The sequence below is a fragment of the Bubalus kerabau genome, chromosome 3 (assembly GCF_029407905.1).
Source record: "Bubalus kerabau isolate K-KA32 ecotype Philippines breed swamp buffalo chromosome 3, PCC_UOA_SB_1v2, whole genome shotgun sequence".
Classification (NCBI taxonomy): domain Eukaryota; kingdom Metazoa; phylum Chordata; class Mammalia; order Artiodactyla; family Bovidae; genus Bubalus; species Bubalus kerabau.
In genome coordinates this window covers 109726361-109753344 of record NC_073626.1, presented here as the reverse complement: position 1 = coordinate 109753344, position 26984 = coordinate 109726361, and the positions used below count along the sequence as shown (strand labels likewise).

The following is a 26984-nucleotide window of genomic DNA, read 5'->3' as shown; positions in this document are numbered from 1 at the left end:
CTGGGTGTTCTCTGGAAGGAATGATGCTAAAGCTGAAACTTCAATACTTTGGCCATCTCACACGAAGAGTTGACACATTGGAAAAAACTCTGATGCTGGGAGGGATTGGGGGCAGGAGGAGAAGGGGACGACAGAGGATGAGATGGCTGGATGGATTCACTGACTCGATGGACGTGAATTTGAGTGAACTCCGGAGTTGGTGATGGACAGGGAAGCCTGGCGTGCTGTGATTCATAGGGCCGCAAAGAGTCGGACACGACTGAGCGACTGAACTGAACTGAACTGAACTGAATTGTCATTATATATTTAAAGGTCTTCTTCAAAGTTAAGCCTATTGAATTTTAATGTACTTGAATACTGATGAAAAGATGTTTTACTTATAGAAATGTGTTAACAATTTTCCATGCTATTATATGTCAAATAAGAGAAAAACATAAATGATCAGTTCCACATGTAATATAAATATATTCTATAATATTCTGTTATTTATTTATCAAAATATTCTTAAAAAAGAATGGATGAATATTTCAATAATGACTTTGATTATAAATTGAGGAATATTATAAATCTTCCCATAATACCATAACTAAACAAATGTTAATATTGTATATTACCTGGAAATATTATGTAGTGCAATTAGATAGTAGAAAGACATAGGTATAAGACTAGAAAATAATATCATTATATGCAGTTTATATTATTGCATAATTATAAGTCAGTAAAACTAAGAACTATAAGAAACTGAGAATTTTAAAAAATATAGACTGTTTCAAAAACTCTACAAAAATCAATAGGTTCCATATATATAAAGACAACAGAAGAAAAGGTCAGCCAAAAAATCTACCACACAACAAAGTATTTTGGGTTAAACTAAAAGAGCTGTATATTATTTGTATGAAAAACATCAAAATTTTATCTTAAAAAACTCAAAAGAAGCCTTGAATAATGACATAGCTTGATCTCAGAGAATAAAATATATTAATAGAAAGGTTTTTTTTTTCAAATTAATCCCATCCCAATTTTAATTTTATTATTTTAATCCCATGAACTTATCCTAAACTTAAGAAAATAAAACTGCAAATATTATGAGGCATCTTCTAAAAAATACAGATAATTTGCTGAGTAGGAACTACATATGCCAAATATTTAGAAATGTTTTAAAAGTAACACTGGTTAAATTCTGTCATAATGGAATGTAAGTATGCATCAATAATTAAATAGCATAGTGATCATCAGAAGTAAAGTCACTTATGTACATGGTTTTAATATAGAAAAATTGACAATTCAAAATAGTAGAGAGTAAATAATTACAAAATTAATGCTGATAGGATTATTGATGAGCCACCTGGAGAAAAATAAAAGGCTGAATCTTCACTTAATATTTACACCAAAAAAAATTAAAGACAGATCAAAGGAGTAAGTGTTTTAAAGCAAAAATGATGAAAGCAAAAACATTCTAGAATAAAATAGCTATTAAAACAAAACCCTGAAATGGTCATTGTAGAAACAGAGAGCATAAAGGAAAAGTTGATAAACTTAAATACTGTCCACAATGAACTATAAAATCCATCTATAAAGTCAAAATAAAGTCAATAAAACAGAAAAAGAAATCACTCTATTTGACAAAAAAGATACATTACTTTGAAATATAAGAGGTTCATATAAATCAATATAAAAATCAGTAAACCAGTATATAAGTGCAAGGTTTATAACGAATCAATAATGGCTTACCAACAATGGAGTAAAAACGTCTTTCAATTAAAAAAAAATAAAACAACAATTTGATAGCATTTTTCCTCACTTGGATTAAGATTAAAAAGCTGTATAACACAAAGATAAATTTGACGAGGGTATGAAAAACAACTCCAGTGTTAAAGGGGCTACAGATTCAGATCATCTCTTTGTAAGGCAATATTATGAAATTAGTAATTAAAAATATATCAACTCTTCACCACTGTAATTCTAATTTTAGAATATTTTTCTATTGGTATATTAGGCCTAAATGTACAAAAATACATAAATGAGGATGTGTGTTGCTGCTTTGTCTATATTATCAAAAGTCTGGTGACAAGTTAAATTCAGACTGCAAGACTGGCAACATCAATTACAATGCATCATACATTGAAATGCTGCATAGGCACAGGAGGGCCTAGAGGAGCTATTCCATGTTCAAGGTCAGAAGGGGTGGCGGTGAGGAGATACCCATCATCCAAGGTAAGGAGCAGCAGCTGTGTTTTGCTGGAGCAGCCGTGAAGAGATACCCCACGCCCAAGGTAAGAGAAACCCAAGTAAAATGGTAGGTGTTGCAAGAGGCCATCAGAGGGCAGACACACTGAAACCATAATCACAGAAAACTAGTCAATCTAATCATACTAGGACCACAGCCTTGTCTAACTCAATGAAACTAAGCCATGCCCGTGGGGCCACCCACCAGGCGGGTCATGGTGGAGAGGTCTGACAGAATGTGGTCCACTGGAGAACGGAATGGCAAAACACTTCAGTATTCTTGCCTTGAGAACCCCATGAACAGTATGAAAAGGCAAAGTGATAGGATACTGAAAGAGGAACTCCCCAGGTCAGTAGGTGCCCAATATGCTACTGGAGATCATTGGAGAAATAACTCCAGAAAGAATGAAGGGATGGAGCCAAAGCAAAAACAATACCCAGTTGTGGATGTGACTGGTGATAGAAGCAAGGTCCGATGCTGTAAAGAGCAATATTGCATAGGAAACTGGAATGTCAGGTCCATGAATCAAGGCAAATTAGAAGTGGTCAAACAAGAGATGGCAGGAGTGAACGTCGACATTCTAGGAATCAGCAAACTAAAATGGACTGGAATGGGTGAATTTAACTCAGATGACCATTATATCTACTACTGCGGGCAGGAATCCCTTAGAAGAAATGGAGTAGCCATTATGGTCAACAAAAGAGTTTGAAATGCCGTACTTGGATGCAATCTCAAAAATGACAGAATGATCTCTGTTCGTTTCCAAGGCAAACCATTTAATGTCACAGTAATCCAAATCTATGCCCCAACCAGTAATGCTAAAGAAGCTGAAGTTGAACGGTTCTATGAAGACCTACAAGACCTTTTAGAACTAACACCCAAAAAAGACGTCCTTTTCATTATAGGGGACTGGAATGCAAAAGTAGGAAGTCAAGAAACACCTGGAGTAACAGGCAAATTTGGCCTTGGAATACAGAATGAAGCAGGGCAAACACTAATAGAGTTTTGCCAAGAAAATGCACTGGTCATAGCAAACACCCTCTTCCAACAGCACAAGAGAAGACTCTACACATGGACATCACCAGATCGTCAACACTGAAATCAGATTGTTTATATTCTTTGCAGCCAAAGATAGAGAAGCTCTATACAGTCAACAAAAACAAGACCAGGAGCTGACTGTGGCTCAAACTATGAACTCCTTATTGCCAAATTCAGACTGAAATTGAAGAAAGTAGGGAAAACCACTAGACCATTTAGATATGACCTAAATCAAATCCCTTATGATTATGCAGTGGAAGTGAGAAATAGATTTAAGTGACTAGATATGATAGAATGCCCGATGAACTATGGACTGAGCTTTGTGATATTGTACAGGAGACAGGGATCAAGACCATCCCCATGGAAAAGAAATGCAAAAAGCAAAATGGCTGTCTGGGGAGGCCTTACAAATAGCTGTGAAAAGAAGAGAAGTGAAAAGCAAAGGAGAAAAGGAAAGATATAAGCATCTGAATGAAGAGTTCCCAAAGAATAGCAAGAAGAGGTAAGAAAGCCTTCCTCAGTGATCAATGCAAAGAAATAGACGAAAAACAGAATGGGAAAGACTAGAGATCTCTTCAAGAAAATTAGAGATACCAAGGGAACATTTCATGCAAAGATGGGCTTGATAAAGGACAGAAATGGTATGGACCTAACAGAAGCAGAAGATACTAAGAAGAGGTGGCAAGAATACACAGAACTGTACAAAAAAGATCTTCACAACCCAGATAATCACAATGGTGTGATCACTCACCTACAGCCAGACATCCTGGAATGTGAAGTCAAGTGGGCCTTAGAAAGCATCACTACGAACAAAGCTAGTGGAGGTGACGGAATTCCAGTTGAGCTATTTCAAATCCTGAACAATGATGCTGTGAAAGTGCTGCACTCAATATGCCAGCAAATTTGGAAAATTCAGCAGTGGCCATAGGACTGGAAAAAGTCAGTTTTCATTCCAATCCCAAATAAAGGCAATGCCAAAGAATGCTCAAACTACCGCACGATTGCACTCATCTCACACGCTAGTAACATAATGCTCAAAATTCTCCAAGCCAGGCTTCAGCAATACGTGAACCGTGAACTTCCAGATGTTCAAGCTGATTTTAATAAAGGCAGAGGAACCAGAGACCAAATTGCCAACATCCGCTGGATCATGGAAAAAGCAAGAGAGTTCTAAAAAAACATTTATTTCTGCTTATTGACTATGCCAAAGCCTTTGACTGTGTGGATCACAATAAACTGTGGAAAATTCTGAAAGAGACGGGCATACCAGACCACCTGACCTGCCTCTTGAGAAATTTGTATGCACGTCAGGAAGCAACAATTAGAACTGGACATGGAACAACAGACTGGTTCCAAATAGGAAAAGGAGTATGTCAAGGCTGTATATTGTCACCCTGCTTATTTAACTTATATGCAGAGTACATCATGAGAAACACTGGGCTGAAAGAAGCACAAGCTGGGATCAAGATTGCCGGGAGAAATATCAATAACCTCAGATATGCAGATGACACCACCCTTATGGCAGAAAGTGAAGAGGAACTAAAAAGCCTCTTGATGAAAGTGAAAGAGGAGAGGGAAAAAGTTGGCTTAAAACTCAACATTCAGAAAATGAAGATCATGGCATCTGATCCCATCACTTCATGGGAAATAGATGGGGAAACAGTGTCAGACTTTATTTTTCTGGGCTCCAAAATCACTGCAAATGGTGACTGCAGCCATGAAATTAAGATGCTTACTCCTGGGAAGAAAAGTTATGACCAATCTAGATAGCATATTCCAAATCAGGACATTACTTTGCCAACAAAGTCCGTCTAGTCAAGGCTATGGTTTTTCTGGTGGTCATGCATGGATGTGAGAGTTGGACTGTGAAGAAGGCTGAGCACCGAAGAATTGATGTTTTTGAACTGTGGTGTTGGAGAAGACTCTTGAGAGTCCCTTGGACTGCAAGGAGAGCCAACCAGTCCATTTTGAAGGAGATCAGTCCTGGAATTTCTTTGGAAGGAATGATGTTAAAGCTGAAACTCCAGTACTTTGGCCACCTCATGTGAAGAGTTGACTCATTGGAAAAGACTCTGATGCGGGAGGCACTGGGGGCAGGAGGAGAATGGGATGACAGAGGATGAGATGGCTGGAGGCATCACTGACTCGATGGACGTGAGCCTGAGTGAACTCCAGGAGTTGGTGATGGACAGGGAGGCCTGGCGTGCTGTGATTCATGGGGTCATGAACAGTCGGACACGACTGAGCGTCTGAACTGATACATTGAAATTATATACTTGAGTGAAAAAGAATGAGATAATTCTGCATAAGTTAAAATAAAACAGTCTTCCTATCATGTTAATAAAAAGGGCCTACAAGTGAGTATGCTGTAGATGTTCTTTTATATTAGAACTATCTGTTTAGCAATATGTGTAACTATATTTTCATACATATGTCAATATAAGCACATATATAGGCCTGTCTGTACATGAATTTTTTGTGGAGGTCTGCTGCTGCTGCTAAATCACATCAGTCGTGTCTGACTCTGTGCGACCCCACAGTTGGCAGCCCACCAGGCTCCGCCATCCCTGGGATTCTCCAGGAAAGAACACTGGGCTACACAGGAAATAATTAAAACTGATTGCCTCTGGTGAGGAAGTTTTTAGGTACATGGTGGTAGGAGAGAGATTAATTTTTCATTAAAACCTTTTGTGTTACTTTTTTTTCCCTTCCTTTATATTTCTGCCTAATTTTTCAAAAAATACTATCTCACTTTAAAATGATAAATATGAAACATATAACACATGCCACAAAGTCTGGTAGTTTCTACAGATATAGAGGTTACTCTGTACCTTATATTTTCCAAGAGAGTTTAGGTAATATAAAAAAAAGTCATAAGACACAGTCCCTGTCCCCAAGGAGTTTATAATCTAGTTAGTCTTGCTATGTTACAAGAGATATGAATAAATATGAATAAACAGCTTAGATAAAATCTACAAGTTTCAATAGCTCTTTCTTCCCAGGTATTTTGCAGGGGATGTTTGAAATAATTGCTTTTCCCTTTCTTGTTTAGTTTTAATTTTTATACAAAAGGAAGGTAAGAGGATACTCCAGGTATAAGTTAAATTTTTATTTCATGGCCATCAATTGGGTAAAACTGAAAAGCAAATGACCTTAGTAAATATGCTGAAAGATTGTTCATTTTAAGCTCCCTCCTTTATATATAAGAAAGCTGAAACTCAGGTCAAGTTAGTATTTTTAAAACAAAACAAAGACTAATAATATTAAATGTGTTATAAATTATAAATATCTACAATATCTAAAAAAACAAAATCTTTAAAAAAATTAAAAAAAAAAACTGTGCACAAATAAATTCAAATAACCAAGTCAACCAAGTTCAAATTGTCTTTACTATTTCTTCTTAAAAGAGATATCATGTGCTAGAAAAATTCAGTGTTTATTATCAAATCGAGCTCTACATAATATTTTCAAATTGATTAATAAATATGCAAGACTCTTGTGGAAGTTGTAGTTTTGTCCTTTGAGCAAAAAGAATAAGAATGGCTGAGCAACAATAGCAATGACAACAAACAGATAATAGCCAAAGTCAGCTACTGGTATTATGGAAGCTACTATAATCACTTAAATCATATTCGCTCTCTCTATCATACACTCAGGACATTGTAAGGACTATTTTGATTTGTGTATCCTTGAGATACATAGTTTAGGTTAAAAGTCAGTACAAAATCAACAAGGATAGGAAAACTAAGAGTTCCTAGTAGTTATTAGAATATGTTTTGCTTTCCTGAATTCATACTATCACTTTCAGATTTTGCTTGTCTCTGCTAAACTGTTTTGGCTATTTAAAAAAGAAAGTAAGAGAGAGATTTATTAATTTGTAAACTTCTTAACTTCCTTTTGTCTTAATGAGAGACAACAGGCTATAACAGGACAGTTTCTGTTCTGGGATATGACTGGCAGTTAATATCAAGAATATGGGTACTTTGAAAAAATCCAAATGGATTTATTTAAAAATATTATTTATTGAATATGTTTTTGAAATGCAACCTTTCTGTAATGTTTACACTCCATAAAACATACATATTTATTTCTCTAACAGCATTTGACTTCAATTCAATTCAGTAAATATTTATTGAGTACTTTGTACCTGTCTAGCTACTGAACACTGTAGAAAAAAATGGAAAGAAAAATCCCTGACCTTGTGGAGCAATAAGTCTAGTACTGACAAATGTTCTATAAAAAAAGGATAAGATAAAAGCCATATAACCATCACAGAGTGTTATGGAATTTCAGAGAGCTAGAAAATATGTGTGATTGAAAAGCTCAAAAAAAAAAGCTTTACTAAGATGTTATTTGGGAAGAGATTTTGAAGAGTGGCAGTGAATATTAGATACGGACACAAGAAAAAAAGGCATTTCATATAAACAGCTGTCTCATGTGTACAGCCTTAACATTCAAAAATATATCCTCTGCAAAAGAAAAAGCAAGTAAAAGGAAAAAGAGAGGGAAAACAGTTTAATAGTATGGTATTTATTTCTTCTATTGAATGGAAATGTGTCAGGGCATAGATACTGAAATCAGGTCAATTCCTCCTTAATTTGATCTCTTCTATTTCTGTGTGAATCCACTATAAAATTATATTTTCTATATTTAATTTCTCAGTTCAGTTCAGTCTCTCAGTTGTGTCCGACTATTTGAGACCCCATGGACTACAGCATGCTAGGCCTCCCTGTCCATCACCAACTCCTGGAGCTTCTCAAACTCATGTTCATTGAGTCGTTGATGTCATCTCATCTGCTGTTCCCTTCTCCTGCCTTCAATCTTTCCCAACATCAGGGTGTGTTCAAAGAAATCAGCTTTTCATATCAGGTGTTCAAAGTATTGGAGTTTCAGCTTCAGCATCAGTCCTTCCAATGAATATTCAGGACTGATTTCCTTTATGATGGACTGGTTGGATCTCCTTGCAGTCCAAAGGACTCTCAAGAGTCTTCTCCAACACCACGGCTCAAAGGCATCAATTCTTGATCACTCAGCTGTCTTTATAGTCCAGCTCGCACATCCATACATGACTACTGGAAAAATCATAGCTTTGACTAGACGGACCTTTGTTGGCAAAGTAATGTGTCTGCTTTTTAATGTGCTGACTAGGCTGGTCATAGCTTTTCTTCCAAGGAGCAAGCATCTTTTAATTTCATGGCTGCAATCACCATCTTCAGTGATTTGGGAACCCCCCAAAATAAAGTCTGTCAACTGTTTCCATTGTTTTCCTATCTACTTGCCATGAAGTGATGGGACTGGATGCCATAATTTTTATTTCATGCTAAGTATTATTTCCTTCATGATAGAGTTGTATGTATTAATTTTTATCAGACACATATATACTGAGTTTTATGGATAATTTTCAGTGATAATTATGAGTATATGCAGCTTTAATTTTATTTGTTGAATTTACCCACATATGAGATACAGTTCCTATATAAATACATAGGTAGAAAAAGGGTAGAACTTCCTCCTGAAGCAGTAATAAGCCAGTTTGGGGTGTGAGTTCATAAAGTGTTGATTGCTAATTCAAGGAGAGTTAGCTCAATAACATCAAAAATGTTTGATTACAGCAAATGTTTTTGACAAAAAAATTGACATTGAAAAATTTTGACAAAGTCTGTGTGCATGTCCCAGTTTATGAAGTAAGAGGAAGCTGAAGATGTGAGTAGAATGGGTTGAAGATAATAGATGTCAGGGATGAAAACAGCAGACAACACAAAGTTCTGAGTGAGAAATAGTGTAGGCTTAACCTTAAGCTCTGATGTGTGCATGGGAAAAATAGAATGGGTGATGTTAGAGAAAGTGTAGAGGTATCAGCAGTAGCACCTAGAAAGTCATCATACACTATGCTATGCTATGCTATGCTAAGTCACTTCAGTCGTGTCCGACTCTGTGCGATCCCATAAATGGCAGCCCACCAGGCTCCCTGTCCCTGGGATTCTCCAGGCAAGAACACTGGAATGGGTTGCCATTTCCTTCTCCAATGCATGAAAGTGGAAAGTGAAAAGTTAAAGTGAAGTTGCTCAGCCATGTCCGGCTCCTAGAGACCCCATGGACTTCAGCCTACCAGGCTCCTCCATCCATGGGATTTTCCAGGCAAGAGTACTGGAGTGGGGTGCCACTGCCTTCTCCATTATACACTAGAAGTGTTAAAAGGTTGTTTCTACTTTAAAACCAAATGTTTAAGAGAATGAAGATATTTCTAACAGATATAAGAGAGAAAGAGTATATAGATTTGGAGAGGCAGTGGAATATTGAACACAGCAAAGAAAAAAAAAATGGGTGTGAAGTGTTGAGTAAATATCTGTGACAGAAATTTGGCAGGCATTTACCTGATGGTGATGGGTGAAACTTCAGGAACAGAAGAGTTTGCTATGGACACCTTGCAGAAGGATGAGAAGGAGCAAAATAAAATAAGTAAATAAATAAAGAGAAAAATGTATTCATTGAGATGAATTATGTATTCAACAGATATTTTTCTAATTAATTAATTATTATTTTTTAGCCACACTGTGAAGCATGTCGGACCATAGTTCCCGACCAGGAATTGAACCCATGTCCCCTGCATTGGGAGGGAAGAGTCTTAACTACTGGACCACAGGGAAAGTGTTCTCAATGGATATTTTTAAATTAAATATAAGGGATTGGCAAAGGGAAAAAGGTCAAGGGAAGGTGAAATAAAAATAGAAATCTAAATGGTGGGTAGAGAGAGGACAATTCAACATGAGATTTCATAATGAAAAGTTTCAAGGAAAGGACATGTGTTGAAGAGAAAGGTCAAGAATTGCAGAGAAAGAAATCACTGTGCTGTATTAATAGTCAAGGGTATTGTTGATTGAGCTCATTTTACGTTCTAGGCACTTTTTGTACATTCTAGTGTTACCATTATTATTATCATCTCTATTTTACAGATCAGAAAATTGAACCATAGAGAGGTTTAGCATTTATGTGAAATAACGTAGTTACTGAATGGCAGAGCACAACACAAGACTGAGAAAAAAAATGGACTGAGAAATCATTCCTGGTAACCACTGAAAAGGCAATTTCCATCAAAGGCAGGCAGAGGATATTAGACAGCAAAAGGTGAAGGAATAAATGAGAGAAATACATCTAGGTACATTACACAAGATAATTTAGCAAAGGGAAGGAAAAAAAAAAACATGAAAAGCTGATAAAATCAAGTGTTTTTGAGCCTACTGTGCTAGCTATATTTACAAAGAGAAAGAAAAATTGGTGTAGATAAAGAAATTGAAGACATAAGCAAAAAAAAAGTGACCAAGGTCCCACAGGATGTAGGTAGTTACAGGTTCAACAGCTGAAGAGTGCTTCTGGGCAAAATGAAGGGTTATTTATTTCTTTAGGTACAGGACTATGGGTAGGTGGGAGTAAGTATACAGCAAAGTGTTTAAAATTGCCACCAGGAGAAATCAAAAGAATACAGGGCTTATAAGAAGCTACACATAAAAATATATTTATATATTACTAGTTTCAGAGCACATAGACAATGGAGAGCTCACCATATTATTTCATCAGAAATAAATAGAAGTATTCCATACGGTCAGTTATTAAAGGACAAAAAAAAAGTGCTGTACTTACAAATTCTTCATATACAACTCATCATAAAATTATAACAAAATCAGTTTTCCATTGTAGGATAATTTTGTTTCTAATTATTCAGACTGATTTTTAACATGGATTAAATTCATCATTTTACTTTTTGTTTACTGATACAACAATGTGAGGAAGAAAAAAAAAAACCTAAAAATAAATGTGTTCTTTGCCCTTCACACAAGCCCACAAGTGGATTTTTATTACACTAGAGGATCAGAACAAAGGATGATGTTTATGGAGCCACTGTCAGAGTTAGTTTTGTTACATTCCTTTGCTAAAGACTCCTTAATTCTTTTTTTCTTTTCCTGTTTATTTATTTTACTTTACAATATTGTATTGGTTTTGCCATACATTGACTTGAATCTGCCATGGGTGTACATGTGTTCCCCATCCTGAACCCTCCTCCCACCTCCCTCCCCATCCCTTTCCTCTGGGTCATCCCAGTGCACCAGCCCCGAGCACCCTGTATCATGCATCAAACCTGAACTGGTGATTCGTTTCACATATGATAATTTACATGTTTCAATGCCCTTCTCCCATGTCATCCCACCCTCGCCCTCTCCCACAGAGTCCAAAAGACTGTTCAATACATCTGTGTCTCTTTTGCTGTCTTGCATACAGGGTTATCATTACCATCTTTCTAAATTCCATATATATGCCATCCTTAATTCTTAACTCTACCCTGGGACATGACTTGAAAATGCATGTTGCTTTCCCCAGGGAATAGAGAGTGTAAGGTTATGGATCAGCACCAACCTATCACCTCTCCTGGAAAGATAGACCGTCATGAAAGAAGACTGTACAAGTATGACACCTTCTCACTTTTTTTCTAGCCTTCCTTCCCCCCATTCAAAAACAAATACTGACAACAGTTTCTTATGAATCCTTCTAGAAATATTGTTATTATAGAAAAAAATATACTATTTTTTATTCTTTTTATTTAAACAATATGACATACTATGCCCACTATTAAGTTCATTGAATTTTTATTCAACACTTAATTATAAGAAAACATCCATGTGAGTGTATTATAGTGATTCCCATTCATTATAATTGCTGCAAGGGTTTCTACTATGTGGATATACCATAATGTTTCTCCCTAACTTTACTTTTGGTCTATATAGTTTGCTTGCAACATTTAGCTATTAAAAACAATGTAGTGGCAAATAGCTTATGAAACAATGATCCATATCATATGCCATTAGGGAAATGAAAACTAAAACAACAACACTACTATAAACCTATTAGAGTAATAGAATTCAAAACACTGATATACTCAAATACTGGCCAGGATATGGAGCAAGACAAATTTTTCATTCATTTCTAGTGGGGGATGTAAAATTATACAGATACTTTGGAAGACAATATGGTAGTTTCTTAAGAAACCAAACATACTCTTACCATATGATTCGGGAATCACACTCCTTGGTATTTACCCAAATGAGTTGAAAACTTATATCCATACAAAAACTTATATACCGATATTTATAGCCTCTTCACTCATAACTGTCAAAACTTGAAAGTAACCAAGTCACTTTTCAGGTTGAATGAACTAAAAAGCTGTGGTACAACCTGAAAATAGGATATATTCAGTGCCAAAAAGAAATGAACTAACAAGCCATTAAAAGACATGAAGGAAACCTAAATGAATGATACTAAGTGAAAGAAGCTAATTTAAGAAGGCTACATACTACATGTATTTGTATGACATTATGGAAAAGGCACAACTATGGAGACAGTAAGAAGATCAGATGGAAGGAAGGAGGGATGACAGATAGCACAGAGGATTTTTAGGGCAGTGAAACTATGATACTATGGTAGCTCATATTATTAAACAGTTGCCAAAATTCATAGTTTGTACAACATCAAGAGTGGACTCTAATGTAAACTATGGACTTTGGGTGATAATGATCAATGTAGGAATACAGGATCACTGATTGTAACAGATATATCAAAGAAGGACTTTTTTTTATGGTGAATTAGTCCTTTTAGGTATTGCTGGATTTGCTCATATTTTATCTAGAATAATGGTAATCATGGTCATCAGAGAGACAGTTTATAATTGTTGTGTGTATGGGAGGTACTAACTTTGGGGGTTGGAAAAATCAACTTTTCGTTGTTTAAGAGTTATTATTCCTTTCCAATTTTCTGGAGGAGATTAAATGACAGTTGTAACAATGCTCCTTAAATATCTGGTACAATTTTTCATCTGGGCTTGAAACTTTTGGTGGAATAGTGAAAGGAGTTATATATTGATTTAAAAAAAATCTTTATAAAATATATTGCTTATATTTTTCCTTTCATGAATTGATTTTGGAAATTTATATTTTTTTAAAAAGTTATATGATTTTATTAATAAAGGTTTTAAATTCATTTCTATGACTCTTCATAGATAGTTTCTCTAGCCTTATACTTTCTTCAGCTTGTATGATTATTTTCCCATTATCCTTTTTGGTACTGTGCTTTTAATTTTTTTTTTTAATTAGGTCAGTTAATTGATTAGCAATTTTAGCTATTCTTTCAACAACCTAATTATTGAGTTTTCAAATTACACTATTTTCTTTCTTCTAAATTTAAACATTAATTTGATTTTCTTTTTTCCTTACATTTTTTTTATTATTTGTAACTTCCTGAGTTTGAGGTTGTATTAGTCAGACAAGGTGAAAGATGTATATGATCTGAAGAGAAACCAGAGTATAGTCAGGATAAGCTATGCTGCAGTAACAGATCCTAAAATACAGTGACCTAACTCAGTAAGGTTTTTTGTTCACATAAAATCATGGAAGCTGAGTCTCCTTCTTCCATCTTCTATGTATGCCTTCCAGAATCATAATATAAAAGGCCACTAGGGCAGGATAATGAGCAAAACCAAATAAACAAAAAGCGAACTAAAACAAAACCAAAATAGAGATGCTCACCAAGCTTAACTGTGTCGTATGGAAATTATACAGTCCTGTACGCTCACGACTCACTGACTAGAACTAGTCATTTGACCCCAATAGAACCCCAAGAGTTGAGAAATGCAGTAAAGCATCAAGAGGTTGTAAAATACCATGTCTAGTACATATTGTTAAAAAACTATTTTTATTTTTTTAATTACTGAATGTAAATACAGATATCTCAAAAGTCTCAGAATGGTTTTAGCTTTTAACTATTTTAGAAATATAAATGCTACAAACAAAATATCATCTGAAAGTTTAGGTACATTTCTTGTAATTTTTAAATTGAGTTTCAGTTGAATATAATTTTATAAATTTTGAACATTATAAGATATATTTTTGGCTCAGTCTCCCTAAGGATGGCAAACTACTAGAAACAAACAAAAATTTATTACTCAGGATTAGTAAAACTAAATATATGTTAAAATAACTAAAATTTCAATGATGTCTTTGGAATTTTACACTATTTATATTTCTGCAATTGTTAAACTTTAAAGATATTACACTGAGAGTGTAATATCTGGGACACTTTGGATAAAAGTTTACAAATTTATGATGTTTTCTCATAAGCAATGCTTTATTTATATTCCATATATTCTGAAAAGTATGTACTTTTATTTTGTAGGAGTTCTCAAAGTCTACCTTGATTCCCACTAGAATTAAGATAAAAAGTACTTTATTATTAAATTTACAAGCAGAAGAATGGTTTAATCTTCAAAATTATATGTGTATTATATGATGATCAGATAATTTTGTCTGATTCACTTCTATTTCTTAAAATTTATTGAATTTGTTTCTTATAATAAATGCTCATTTAAAAATATTTCATAAGCCTTGTAAAATAAGATTTTTTTCCTTCTAAGAATAGAGTTATATTTTTATTAATTTAATCTAAACTTTAATTCTTTAAATCTTTTATATTCTGGCTTATTTTTCTTCTACTTAATTTTTCATACACTAAAATAAGTGAATACAATTTCTTTCTCTTGATATGGTTTCACATTATGGTTCCTATAAATTTTGCTGTATAGAATTTCATAGTGTGTTATTTAACATATTTAAGACTGCAAAATATTTATTGAAAATTATATTTTTATCATTTGGTTTTCTAAGCCTCACTGAGGTTTTATTCTCATCCCTAAACGCTCACTCATTCTCTCACTAAATCCTATTTTATTGTTGTTCTATTAATTTCCTAGTGACACTTAAGTGGAAAATGTCTTATACTTTGTGCCTCTAAGTTATCTGCAATAATATTTTCTCTAGTTGTAGAATATTAGACTGTTTTATCTTAGCTTTGTATTGCTCTATTATCTGGTGGCATTTCTTAATGATTCTTACATAAATTTCTTTCTGGTAGTTTCAGTACTTGATGACTTGTAGAATGTCCTAACACTCTCAATGTAATATTTTTAAGCTTTAACAATCACAGATTGGAGAAGGAAATGGCAACCCACTCTAGTGTTCTTGCCTGGAGAATCCCAGGGATGGGGCGGGGGGGCCTGGTGGGCTGCCGTCTATGGGGTCACACAGAGTCGGAAGTGACTGAAGCAACTTAAAAGCAGCAGCAGCAACAATCACAGAATAATTATAACAGGGAAAGGTGGAGACTGATATCTATTTAGATTTGAGAAAGAGATACATCAACATGGAATTTTAAATAAACTCTAGACTGGCCACAGAGAAATTGAAAAATAATATTATATGTGGCCTTATTTTCCTTATAACCTTGCCATTAATGTATAATGTCAAAGGTTTCTTTTATTTTTCCATTCTAAAAAATTACATATTTTAGTTTCCTTTCCATGAGGGAAGGACTTGAAATTTCCTCCCTGATTTCCTGACTATAATAAACAGTTGATCCTAAAGCAATGTGGGGGTTAGGGGCACAGTTTAAAATCTATATATAACTTTTGATTGTCCCCAAAGTTAACTACTAATAACCTACTGCTGACTAGAGCCTTTATACATGTTTTGTATGATATATGATTATATACTGTATTGTTACAGTAAATTAGGCTAGGTAAAGAAAAATGTTATTAAGAAAATCATAAGGAAAAGAAAATATATTTATAGTACTCTACCTTATTGATGTCATAAGACTACATTGTCTATTCACAAGATGAATTGCCTGTCAGTGCCTACATCAATATTGTCTTATAAGATAAAAAATACTGTAGATTTTATACATATTATTAACACTAGACATCAAAAATGAAAAGATAATGTGAATAAGATTCATTTTTATTTACAGGTATAATAATTCATGCACTGATAATGAAGAAGAACCATGATTGCTATGGTTGCAATATGATTGCTTCATGGTACCCTAGCTATACACTAATGGATGAATTGTTATAATTTTTATATCATATGGTAATATAGTCATATTCTGATTATAGAATTATAAACATAGTTACATTTTTAAAAAAACACCTGTGATGATAGGCTGATATATGCTTTCTCCAATTATGAGTGAAACAGACATAATGTATACTAATATGACTCTGAAAACAATATAGAACACTAGGAAAACTAACACATCATTAATTTTATATTGCACTCACTTTATGTCTGTGTTAGGATAGGCTAGCCAGGCTTCCCTGATAACTCAGTTGGTAAAGAATCTGCCTGCAATGCAAGAGACCCGGATTCGACTCCTGGGTTGGGAAGATCCACTGGAGAAGGGATAGGCTACCCATTCCAGTATTCTTAGGCTTCCCTTATGTCTCAGCTGGTAAAGAATCTGCCTGCAATGTGGGAGACCTGGGTTTGATCTCAAGGTTGGGAAGATCCCCTGAAGAAGGGTAAGGCTACTCACTCTGGTATTCTGGACTGGACAATTCCATGGACTGTATAGTCCACAGGATCACAAAGAGTCAGACATGACTGAGCAACTTTCACTTCACTTAGGATAGGCTATCCACTTCAATATAAGCCTTGCACATGATGTTCTACATGATGAAAACTTAGGTGATGGCAATGATAATGATACAAAAACTTCCCATTCAGTTCATGTTGAACAGTTATTAGATTGTTTTTTTTTTTTACATAAAGACACACATACATAACAGGTAAGTTCATTTAAAGTAGGGTATGATGATTATTTACTATTTATTAGGTGGAAATTACTTTACTACCCATGTGAGATGAGTGCAATTGTGTGGTAGTTTGAGCATTTTTTTGGTATGGCCTTTATTAGGGACTGGAATGAAAAATGACCTTTTCCAGTCCTGTGGCCACTGCTGAGTATTCCAAATTTGCTGGCATATTGAGTGCAGCACTTTCACAGCATCAACTTTGAGGATTTGAAATAGCTCAACTGGAATTCCATCACCTCCACTAGCTTTGTTCATAGTGATGCTTCCTAAGGCCCACTTGACTTCGCATTCCGGGATGTCAAGTTCTATGTGAGTGATCACACATTATGTGGGTCATGAAGATCTTTTTTGTACAGTTCTGTGTATTCTTGATACCTCTTCTTAATGACTTTCACTTCTGTTAGCTCATACAATTTCTTTCATTTATTGAGCCCATCTTTGCATGAAATGAAACCTTGGTAACTTTAATTTTCTTGAAGAGATCTCTGGCCTTTCCCATTCTATCATTTTCCTCTATTTCTTTGCTCTGATCACTGAGGAAGTCTTTCTTATCTCCCCTTGCTATTCTTTGGAACTCAGCATTCAAATGGGTATATCTTTCCTTTTCTCCTTTGCTTTTGGCTTCTCCTCTTTTCACAGCTATTTGTAAGGCCTCCTCAGACAGCCATTTTGCTCTTTCGCATTTCTTTTTCTTGGGGATGGTCTTGATCCCTGTCTCCTGTACAATGTCACAAACCTTTGTCCATAGTTCATCAGGCACTCTATCAGATCTAGTCCCTTAAATCTATTTCTCACTTCAACTGTTAGGGATTTGATTTAGGTCATACCTGAATGGTCTAGTAGTTATCCCTACTTTCTTAAATTTAAGTCTGAATTTGGCAATAAGGAGTTCATGATCTGAGCCACAGTCAGCTCCTGGTCTTGTTTTTTCTTACTGTATAGAGCTTCTCCATCTTTGGCTGCAAAGAATATAATCCATCTGATTTTGGTGTCAACCATCTGGTGATGTCTATTTGTAGAGTCTTCTCTTGTGTTATTGGAAGATGGTGTTTGTTATGACCAGAGTATTCTCTTGGCACAACTCCATTAGCCTTTGCCCTGCTTCATTCTGTACTCCAAGGCCAAATTTGCCTGCTACTATAGGTGTTTCTTGACTTCCTACTTTTGCATCCAGTCCCCTATAATATAAAGGACATCTTTTTGTGTGTGCTAATTCTAGAAGGTCTTGTAGGTCTTCATAGAACTGTTCAACTTCAGCTTCTTCAGCATTACAGGTCAAGGCATAGTCTTGCATTACCATGATATTGAATGGTTTGCCTTGGAAACGAACAGAGATCATTCTGTCATTTTTGAGATTGCATCCAAGTATTGGATTTCAGAAGTTTTTGTTGACTATGATGGCTACTCCATTTCTTCTAAGGGATTCTTGCCCACAGTAGTAGATATAGTGGTCATCTGAGTTAAAATCACCCATTCCAGTCCATTTTAGTTTGCTGATTGCTAAAATGTTGATGTTCACTCTTGTCATCTCCTGTTTGATCACTGCCAATTTGCCTTGATTCATGGACCTAACATTGCAGGTTCCTACGTAATATTGCTCTTTACAGCATTGGACCTTGCTTCTATCATCAGTCACATCCACAACTGGGTGTTGTTATTGCTTTGGCTCTGTCTCTTCATTCTTTCTGGAGTTATTTCTCCACTGGTCTCCAATAGCATGTTGAATGTTCAATATGGCTCAAGATGGATGTTCAAGCTGGTTTCAGAAAAGGCAGAGGGACCTGAAATCAAATTGCCAGCATCTGCTGGATCATCAAAAAAGCAAGTGAGTTCCAGAAAAAATATATATTTCTGCTTTATTGACTATGCCAAAGCCTTTGACTGTGTGGATCACAATAAATTGTGGGAAATTCTGAAGGAGATGGGAATACCAGACCACCCAACCTGCCTCTTGAGAAATCTGTATGCAAGTCAGGAAGCAACAGTTAGAACTGGACATGGAAAAACAGACTGGTTCCAAATAGGAAAAAGAGTATGTCAAGGCTGAATATTGTCACTGTGCTTATTTAATTTATATGTAAGGTATATTATGTGAAACACTGGGCTGGATGAAACACAAGCTGGAATCAATATTGCTGGGAGAAATATCGATAATCTCAGATATGCAGATGACACCACCTTTATGGCAGAAAGTGAAGAAGAACTAAAGAGCCTCTTGATGAAAGTGAAAGAGGAGAGTGAAAAGGTTGGCTTAAAGCTCAACATTCAGAAAACTAAGATCATGGCATCTGGTCCCACCACTTCATGGCAAATAGATGGAGAAACAGTGGAAACTGTAACAGACTTTATTTTAGGGGGCTTCAAAATCACTGCAGATGGTGACTGTAGCCATGAAACAAAAATGCACTTACTCCTTGGAAGAAAAGTTATAACCAACCTAGGCAGCCTATTAAAAAGCAGAGACATTACTTTGCCAACAAAGGTCTGTCTCATCAAGGCTATGGTTTTTCCAGTAGTCATGTATGGATGTGAGAGTTGAACTATAAAGAAAGCTGAGCACCAAAGAATTGATGCTTTGAACTGTGGTGTTGGAGAAGACTCTTGAGAGTCCCTTGGACTTCAAGGAGATCCAACCAGTCCATCCTAAAGGAAATCAGTCCTGAATGTTCACTGGAAGGACTGATGTTGAAGTGAAACCTCAGTACTTTGGCCACCTGATGCGAAGATCTGTCTCATTTGAAAAGACCCTCATACTGGGAAAGATTGAGGCAGATGGAGAAGGGGATGACAGTGGATGAGATGGTTGGATGGCATCACCGATTCAATAGACGAGTTTGAATAAACTCTGGGAGTTGGTGACGGACAGGGAGGCCTGGTGTGCTGCAGTCCATGGTGTCACAAAGAGTCGGACACAACTGAATGACTGAACTGAACTCAGGTAGAAATAGACCATCACTAAAGTCTTCATCTTTGTAATCGTCATGTTGAGTAGACTAAGGATAAGGAGGAAAGGAAGGGGTTGGTCTTGCTGTATCTGGTGTAGCAGAAGTAGAGGAGGTGGAAGGGGAGGCAAGTGAGTCAGGCACAGTTTGTACAACTTTATGGAAATACACTGTCATTTCTCTCTGACTTTTATGGTCTTTCATTTCTCTAAAAATGTTCTGTATGGTACCAATTCTTCTACTGTTTGTTTAGTTTTAGTGCCTGTATCGTAGAAGAGTTCATGCCATAAAAGAAGTCAAAAGCATCTTTAATAATTATAACCCTTGTGTCAAACTGTCTAATGTTATTTTGTTTCCTGGCATTTCTTCTAAATCTTCTTCCTGACCTTTAGGAACTAGTTCAGAAGCATTCATCTCTACCAAGTAGTACTTTGTTAATTCCTCTGGTGTGATGTCTGTTAATTCTTGAATTTCTCCAAGATCTATATCCTAAAAGCCTTCACTTTCCTACATCCCACTTTTCCTGCCATATCTGCAGTTTCTTTCATAATTTCCTGTTCTCTTATAAATCCTGTGAAGACATGTACAACATCTGGACACAGTTTCTTCCACAAGAATTTATTGTTTCAGGTTTGATGGCTTTCACAGTTTTTTTTTTTTTCTATAATAATAATATCTTCAATAGTGTAATCCTTCTAGAATTTAATGATGTTCTCTCTACTGAGGTTTTCTTCCATACCATTGACAACAAGAGCCCCAAACTAAGAATCTTTGTATAATAATTGAGAGGAGTCACCTGACTCTTAAAAACATAACACATAGAGCTCAGCCTGGTTTACTGTAAGGAGTCACACTTTCATTTTAACAGAGGCTAGGAACAGCACCGTAAAATTCAGAAAACTAGTTGAAAATAAATGCATATTACTCTGGCTTTTTGAAAGTCATCTTCTTTCAATTTCATGGTGAAGTTTCATCTATGAAAAGGAAAATGATGCCCATGGGTTCTGCACACATGTCTCTTTCTGGACTGAGACATTCCAGAAACTGAATTCAGATTAGTGTTATTGTGTCAGACTCTTTGTGACCCCATGGATTGTAACCCACCAGGCTCTTCTGTCATGGAATTCTCCAGGCAAGAATACTGGAGTGGGTTGCCATTCTCTTCTCCAGGGGATCTTCCTAACCCAGGGATCAAACCCATCTCCTACATTTCAGGCAGATTCTTTACTGTCTGAGCCACCACGGAAGCCCAGATTTCCCGGTTTCAAATCCCAATTCTTCCATGCTGGTTCTGGGAGCCAGACAGTTAAAACTTCTTTTGACTTTTTGACTTGAGCAAGTTAAAAACTTCTCTGGGGCTCAGTTTTCTCATTTTGATTTATTTATTTATTAAAATTTTATTTTATTTTTAAACTTTACAAAATGGTATTAGTTTTGCCAAATATCAAAATGAATCTGCCACAGGTATACATGTGTTCCCCATCCTGAACCCTCTTCCCTCCTCCCTCCCCATACCATCCCTCTGGGTCGTCCCAGTGCACTAGCCCCAAGCCTCCAGTATCGTGCATTGAACCTGGACTGGCAACTCGTTTCATACATGATATTTTACATGTTTCAATGCCATTCTCCCAAATCTTCCCACCCTCTCCCTCTCCCACAGAGTCCATAAAACTGTTCTATACATCAGTGTCTCTTTTGCTGTCTCATACACAGGGTTATTGTTACCATCTTTCTAAATTCCATATATATGCATTAGTATACTGTATTGGTGTTTTTCTTTCTGGCTTACTTCACTCTGTATAATAGGCTCCAGTTTCATCCACCTCATTAGAACTGATTCAAACGTATTCTTTTTAATGGCTGAGTAATACTCCATTGTGTATATGTACCATAGCTTTCTCATTGTGATTTAGAATGTTGAAATGAGTTCACACAGAGAACATTCTTAGAACTGCGCCAAGTCCACAGACAATTCTCAGTGAATGTTAGCTATTATTACTGTCATGTATAGAATGCCAGCAAATGTAGTAGAAACACAAGGGTACTTTTATAAAGGTAAGGTATGGATTGAGAAAGGCCCAAAAGAAACCTGCATTAAGGAAGCAAGCCCAAGGTGTTAGTAGAACCCAGTGTTCTGCTTACCTGTACTCCGACAGGAAAACTTGGTTTTGTGGTCACACAATCGTAAGGTACCATTGCAGCCTTTTTCATCACTACCATCTTCACAATCTTTTTCCCCATCACAGTGCCACACATCAGGGATGCAATTTCCATCAGGATGACACTGAAATTCATTTGCATTACAACCAGCAGGAGAATGAATCTCTTAGATATTGAAACGAGGGAGAGAGGTGGGTGGGGAGAGGAGAGAGAGACAAGAGAGAAATTATGATTTCACTTGATAATATTTTTTTCAATATTTTTTCTTTCTTCAGGCATTATAATGATGCTAGAGAGAATATATATTTTACTTTAGTTGTGTAATTGCTGCAATGTTCTTCAGTATTTCCAAATTTGTTTTAGAAACTTTAATAATTAGAGAAAATGTTTCTTGCCCATGGAATACCTGAAAGTGTCATGAACATTAGGAAAAAAAGAGCAATATTATAATGTGGTAGTCTGTTGTAATTTTAATTAGTATCTTAACAATGGGATTTTTGAAGGGATTTTCTCTATAGCACATAAAAAAGATTTCACATTCTACTCTAAATGTTTAGACTTCCCTTCATCTTTGACATTTCTTTAGATTATTTATTTCATTCTGGTAACAGGTTAATAACAACAACAACAACAACAAAGAACGGCATTTTAATAAAATCTTTGAAGAATAATATCCAAAATTTTGAAAACCAAAACCACAAGAAAATTAAAAAAAAAAATTCAGGACATAGATTTCAGTTTAGAAATAACAGACACAAAAGAATTTAATGAGGCACTCTGCACTCAAATTCAATTTATCAATTAATAATTCATACAATGCCCAGAAAACACTATTACTCAAAAACTGATGATTAAATTATAGGCTATATTTTGTAGGTAAGCATCTACAAAAATAAGAAAAGATAAATGTTGGGTATATTTAGCCTGCCAGGCTACTCTGTCCATGGAATTCTACAGGTAAGAATACTGGAGTGGGTAGTCATTCCCTTCTCCAAGGAATCTTCCAGATGCAGGGATCAAACCTGGGTCTCCCACATTGCAGGAAGATTCCCTACCATCTGAGTCACTAGGGAAGTCCAATATATGTGTTAACAAAATAATAATGGAAAATGTGGCTATAATCAGCAATATTATGCATTAATATCTAATATTATGAGATATAATAATCAGAATCTCCCAATACTATTGTAAAATAAAGATTTTAGTAAATATTTTTTTAGACCAAAGTTTTTGTTTTGCTTTGTTTTTAGAATAACTGTATATTCACATGGAAAAGAACTGAACTTTGATCTTAACACCATATACCAATATTAATTCAAGATAGATCACAGACCTAAATGTACGAGCAAAACACATATATTGTATAAAACAAAGCAGAGGAGAAAAACCTCTGTGACCTTGGGACAACACACAAAAAGCATGAACCACAAATTTAAAAAGTGATAAATAGACTTCAGAAAATTAAAATCTTTTGCTTGTTGAAATAATTAAGAAAATGAAAAGGCAATATACAGCTTGGGGAAAAAAAATTGCAAAGCATATATCTGACAAAGGACTTCTGTCCACATATAATTAAGAACTTTTACAACTCAATAATGAAATAATTCAATTTTAAGGAACAGAAAAAAGATCTGTATAAGTAGTTAACAAATAATGGCCAATTTGATTGATCAATGCTAAGTCTCTTCAGTGGTGTCCAACTCTGTGCAACCCAATAGATGGCAGCCCACAAGCTTCCCTGTCCCTGGGATTCTCCAGGCAAAAACACTGGAGTGGGTTGCCATTTCCTTCTCCAATGCATGAAAGTGAAAAGTGAAACTGAAGTCGCGCAGTCGTGTCCAACTCTTAGCGACCCCATGGACTGCAGCCTACCACGCTCCTCCGTCTATGGGATTTTCCAGGCAAGAATACTGGAGTGGGCTGCCATTGCCTTCTCCATGATTGATCAATAGGGAAATACAAATTAAAACCACAGTAAGATGCTTCTATACACATATTAGAATTTCTTAAAAAGACTGAAATGCCAAGTGTTTGTAAAGATATGGTACAAGTGGGACTAGCATACATTGCTAGTGGAAGTGCAAACTAGTGCTCTCCTGGAAAACAGGTTGTCAGTATTTTAAAAAATGTAAATGTACACCTACTATACAACCCAGCAATTCTACTCCTATGGGTTTTCTCAAGTGAAATAAAAATATATGTCTACGCAAAGATTTGTAGACAAATGTTCATAGCAGCATTCTTCAATATAACAATAGAAAGAACTCAAATATCTATCAGCTGGTCCATGTATAAACAAAACATGGCATATGTATTAGACCAAAGTTTTAATGTAGCAAATTTATTGTTCTCTCATGTAGCTATGGCCACTCTGGTAGCTCAGTGGTAAAGAATCAGCCAATGCAGGAGACACAGAGTTCAATCCCTGGGTCAGGAAGATCCCCCAGAGAAGGACATGGCCACCCACTTCAGAATTCTTACCTGGAAGATATAGCCAGCTATTAATTTATATTTATAACAACAATTATCCTGCATCATTTTAAAACTGAAGCAAGCACAGGTGAGTTGCCCCTTACCTAATGGGCTGATTTGGTAGGAATTATAAAAATACAAATAAACAGAAACTTCAAATAACTAGAGTTGGAAGATCAAAAGGGAGATGTTTCACACCTTGCAGCTATAGGAAAGCCTAACAGGAAGAAGACTTTTCTTTCCTAGGGAGAACTCAGCCAAGGAAAAGCCATGGACCCTTTGTTTACTTCAGCCCTCTCAACTTCCTTTTCTCTCTATAAAAGCATCTCTTTTCCTTGCAATGAAGGAACCTGCACGTGGCTTACCATGGCTGCAGAATCCAAATTGCAATTTGTTACTGATCTCAAATAAACATCTTTGCTGGAGAAACGTCTCACACTCAGCTTGTTTTAGGTCAACATTTTGGTGGCCCTTGCAAGGCCCAGAGAAGAGACCTGATGGCTCCAGGACTGGTGAACACACAGGTACAGTGCCCACAATGGAGCCTTTTTGTCGCTCACTGCTTTTCCTGCTGACCCTGGAGTTTAAAGGCAAGTGTTTCTCTTGGATCCAAACTCACACTCTTTTCTCATGTGAAGCTCTCCAGGCTTTATTCAGAATCTGCTCAAAGTTTTCATCTTTCTGGTTAAGACTTTGTTTTGTATGTGAGTACCTGTTTGGCACTTGGGTCTGATTTCAGTATCAGACTGTTGCACTGAAACTGGCCTATTCCCTTCAGAACAGGGGCTGCTTCTTCTGAAGCTGGCTAACCTTTGACCCATTCCTTTGAAAACAGGGGTTCTCTGCAACAGTGCCAGGATTTTCAGCCTTTGGCCTATTCTTTGAAAAGACTATTCTCTGGAAACTGTCTGAAAAAGCCTTTAGCCTGGATCCTTTAAGCTGTTTCCTTTGAATTGGCTGGGATTGTCTTGCAAGCTGTCTGAATTGAACCATTTGTGCTGCAAGCTGTTTAAGCTGTTTGAAACAGGTTCTTTTCTCTAGAGGAAACACCTCAAGGAAATCAGAACCCAACCCACTTATCTAAGTATTCTGAGCCCCTACCTCCTCCAGTTCTTACAGGGACTCAGGCCAATTTGATGTTTAAAACCCATGGTCCTTCTTCATGTGATGTGAAAGTCGCTCAGTCATGTCTGACTCTTTGCGACCCCTTGGATTGTAGCCTGCCAGGCTCCTCTATCCATGAAAATCTCCAAGCAAGAATACTAGAGTGGGTAGCCTATCCCTTCTCCAGCGGATCTTCCTGACCCAGGAATCAAACCGTGGTCTCTTGCATTGCAGGCAGATTCTCTATCAGCTGAGCTACCAGGATTCCTCACAGGCATTTCTAAATAAATGGACCAACCTGACCTAAGGCACTTTAAAATATGATTGACCATTATGGGTAACTCCTGAAATCACAAAATTTAATTTCCTTAAAACCCAATTGGGCTACAATTGCTTAAAATTTTCCAGAATTGACTGGAATGCTTATTTCAATTGGCATTTTGAGGATTCCCAACATTATCAAGAGTCTAAAATTGCCTGTCTGAAAAATAAGATCTTAAAATTTACCCAGGAAAACAAATGATTAAAGAAAGATAAAGCAACTCGCAAAGCCCTAAGGTCCTTCTTCCTTGGCTTTGTCTCAAGCTCGACCTTTGGTGCTATCTTCCTCCTTCCTTTCTATGCCTCCACTATACTCTGAATCCCCCTATATACATTCTCTGGACAAATTTCCCTTTATCTCTGAAACCCTTCCCATTCTCTTTTCTTCTGAACTTGTCAGAACATACTTCTTTCAAATAAGCCTTTTGAGGATCCAGAGGCTAAATCTTTAATATCTTATATTCCCTGGACTAAAGCTGAGCTGTGAGGCATAGTCAAAGACTTTCCCAAAGTAAACAAACATCCTCACACTTTTGCTGAGGAATTTAATATAGCCATTCAAACTTATAAACCTGGTTTCTCTAACTTATATCAGCTAGTTCATCTGCTCATCAGTGAAGGGCAGGCCCAGTATTGGGTGAAAACTGCTGATTGAGAAAGTCTTGAAACATGCTCAGGATTACAATCAGAACAATCTGCTATCTTATTATGTGATCAGGTTCAGAAAATTGCTAAGCAACTTCACCAAGTAATTCCTAGCGCTTTTCCAAAGCCTGTGGATTGGAACAAAATTCAGGCTTGCACACAGATTCTGATCAATCTGTTCATAAAAATCACAACTGACTTCAGACTGTTTTTAAAGAAAATTCTGATCTTCCTTCAAATGTTGAGTAACTTCACTAGCTTTTAACTCTATATTAATTATGGATTGAAATGAGATCTCTTCCTTCTAGTAAAAAGTATCACAATTGTCAACTACAAATTGGTGCTTGCCAAGGAAATTCCCCATCAGTCTCTGTGAAATCTG

At 36.1% G+C, this 26984-nt stretch overlaps 1 protein-coding gene across 1 annotated transcript in view; it reads right to left on the bottom strand.

Moving 5' to 3' along the window:
* The window catches only part of LRP1B (LDL receptor related protein 1B), a 1835261-nt gene that overhangs the window by 796868 nt on the left and 1011409 nt on the right, over nt 1–26984 (bottom strand). Inside the window, exon 21 of the mRNA XM_055574440.1 lies at nt 22043–22225. Coding sequence (XP_055430415.1) covers nt 22043–22225 — 183 coding nt within the window. The remainder of the gene's footprint in view (nt 1–22042; nt 22226–26984) is intronic.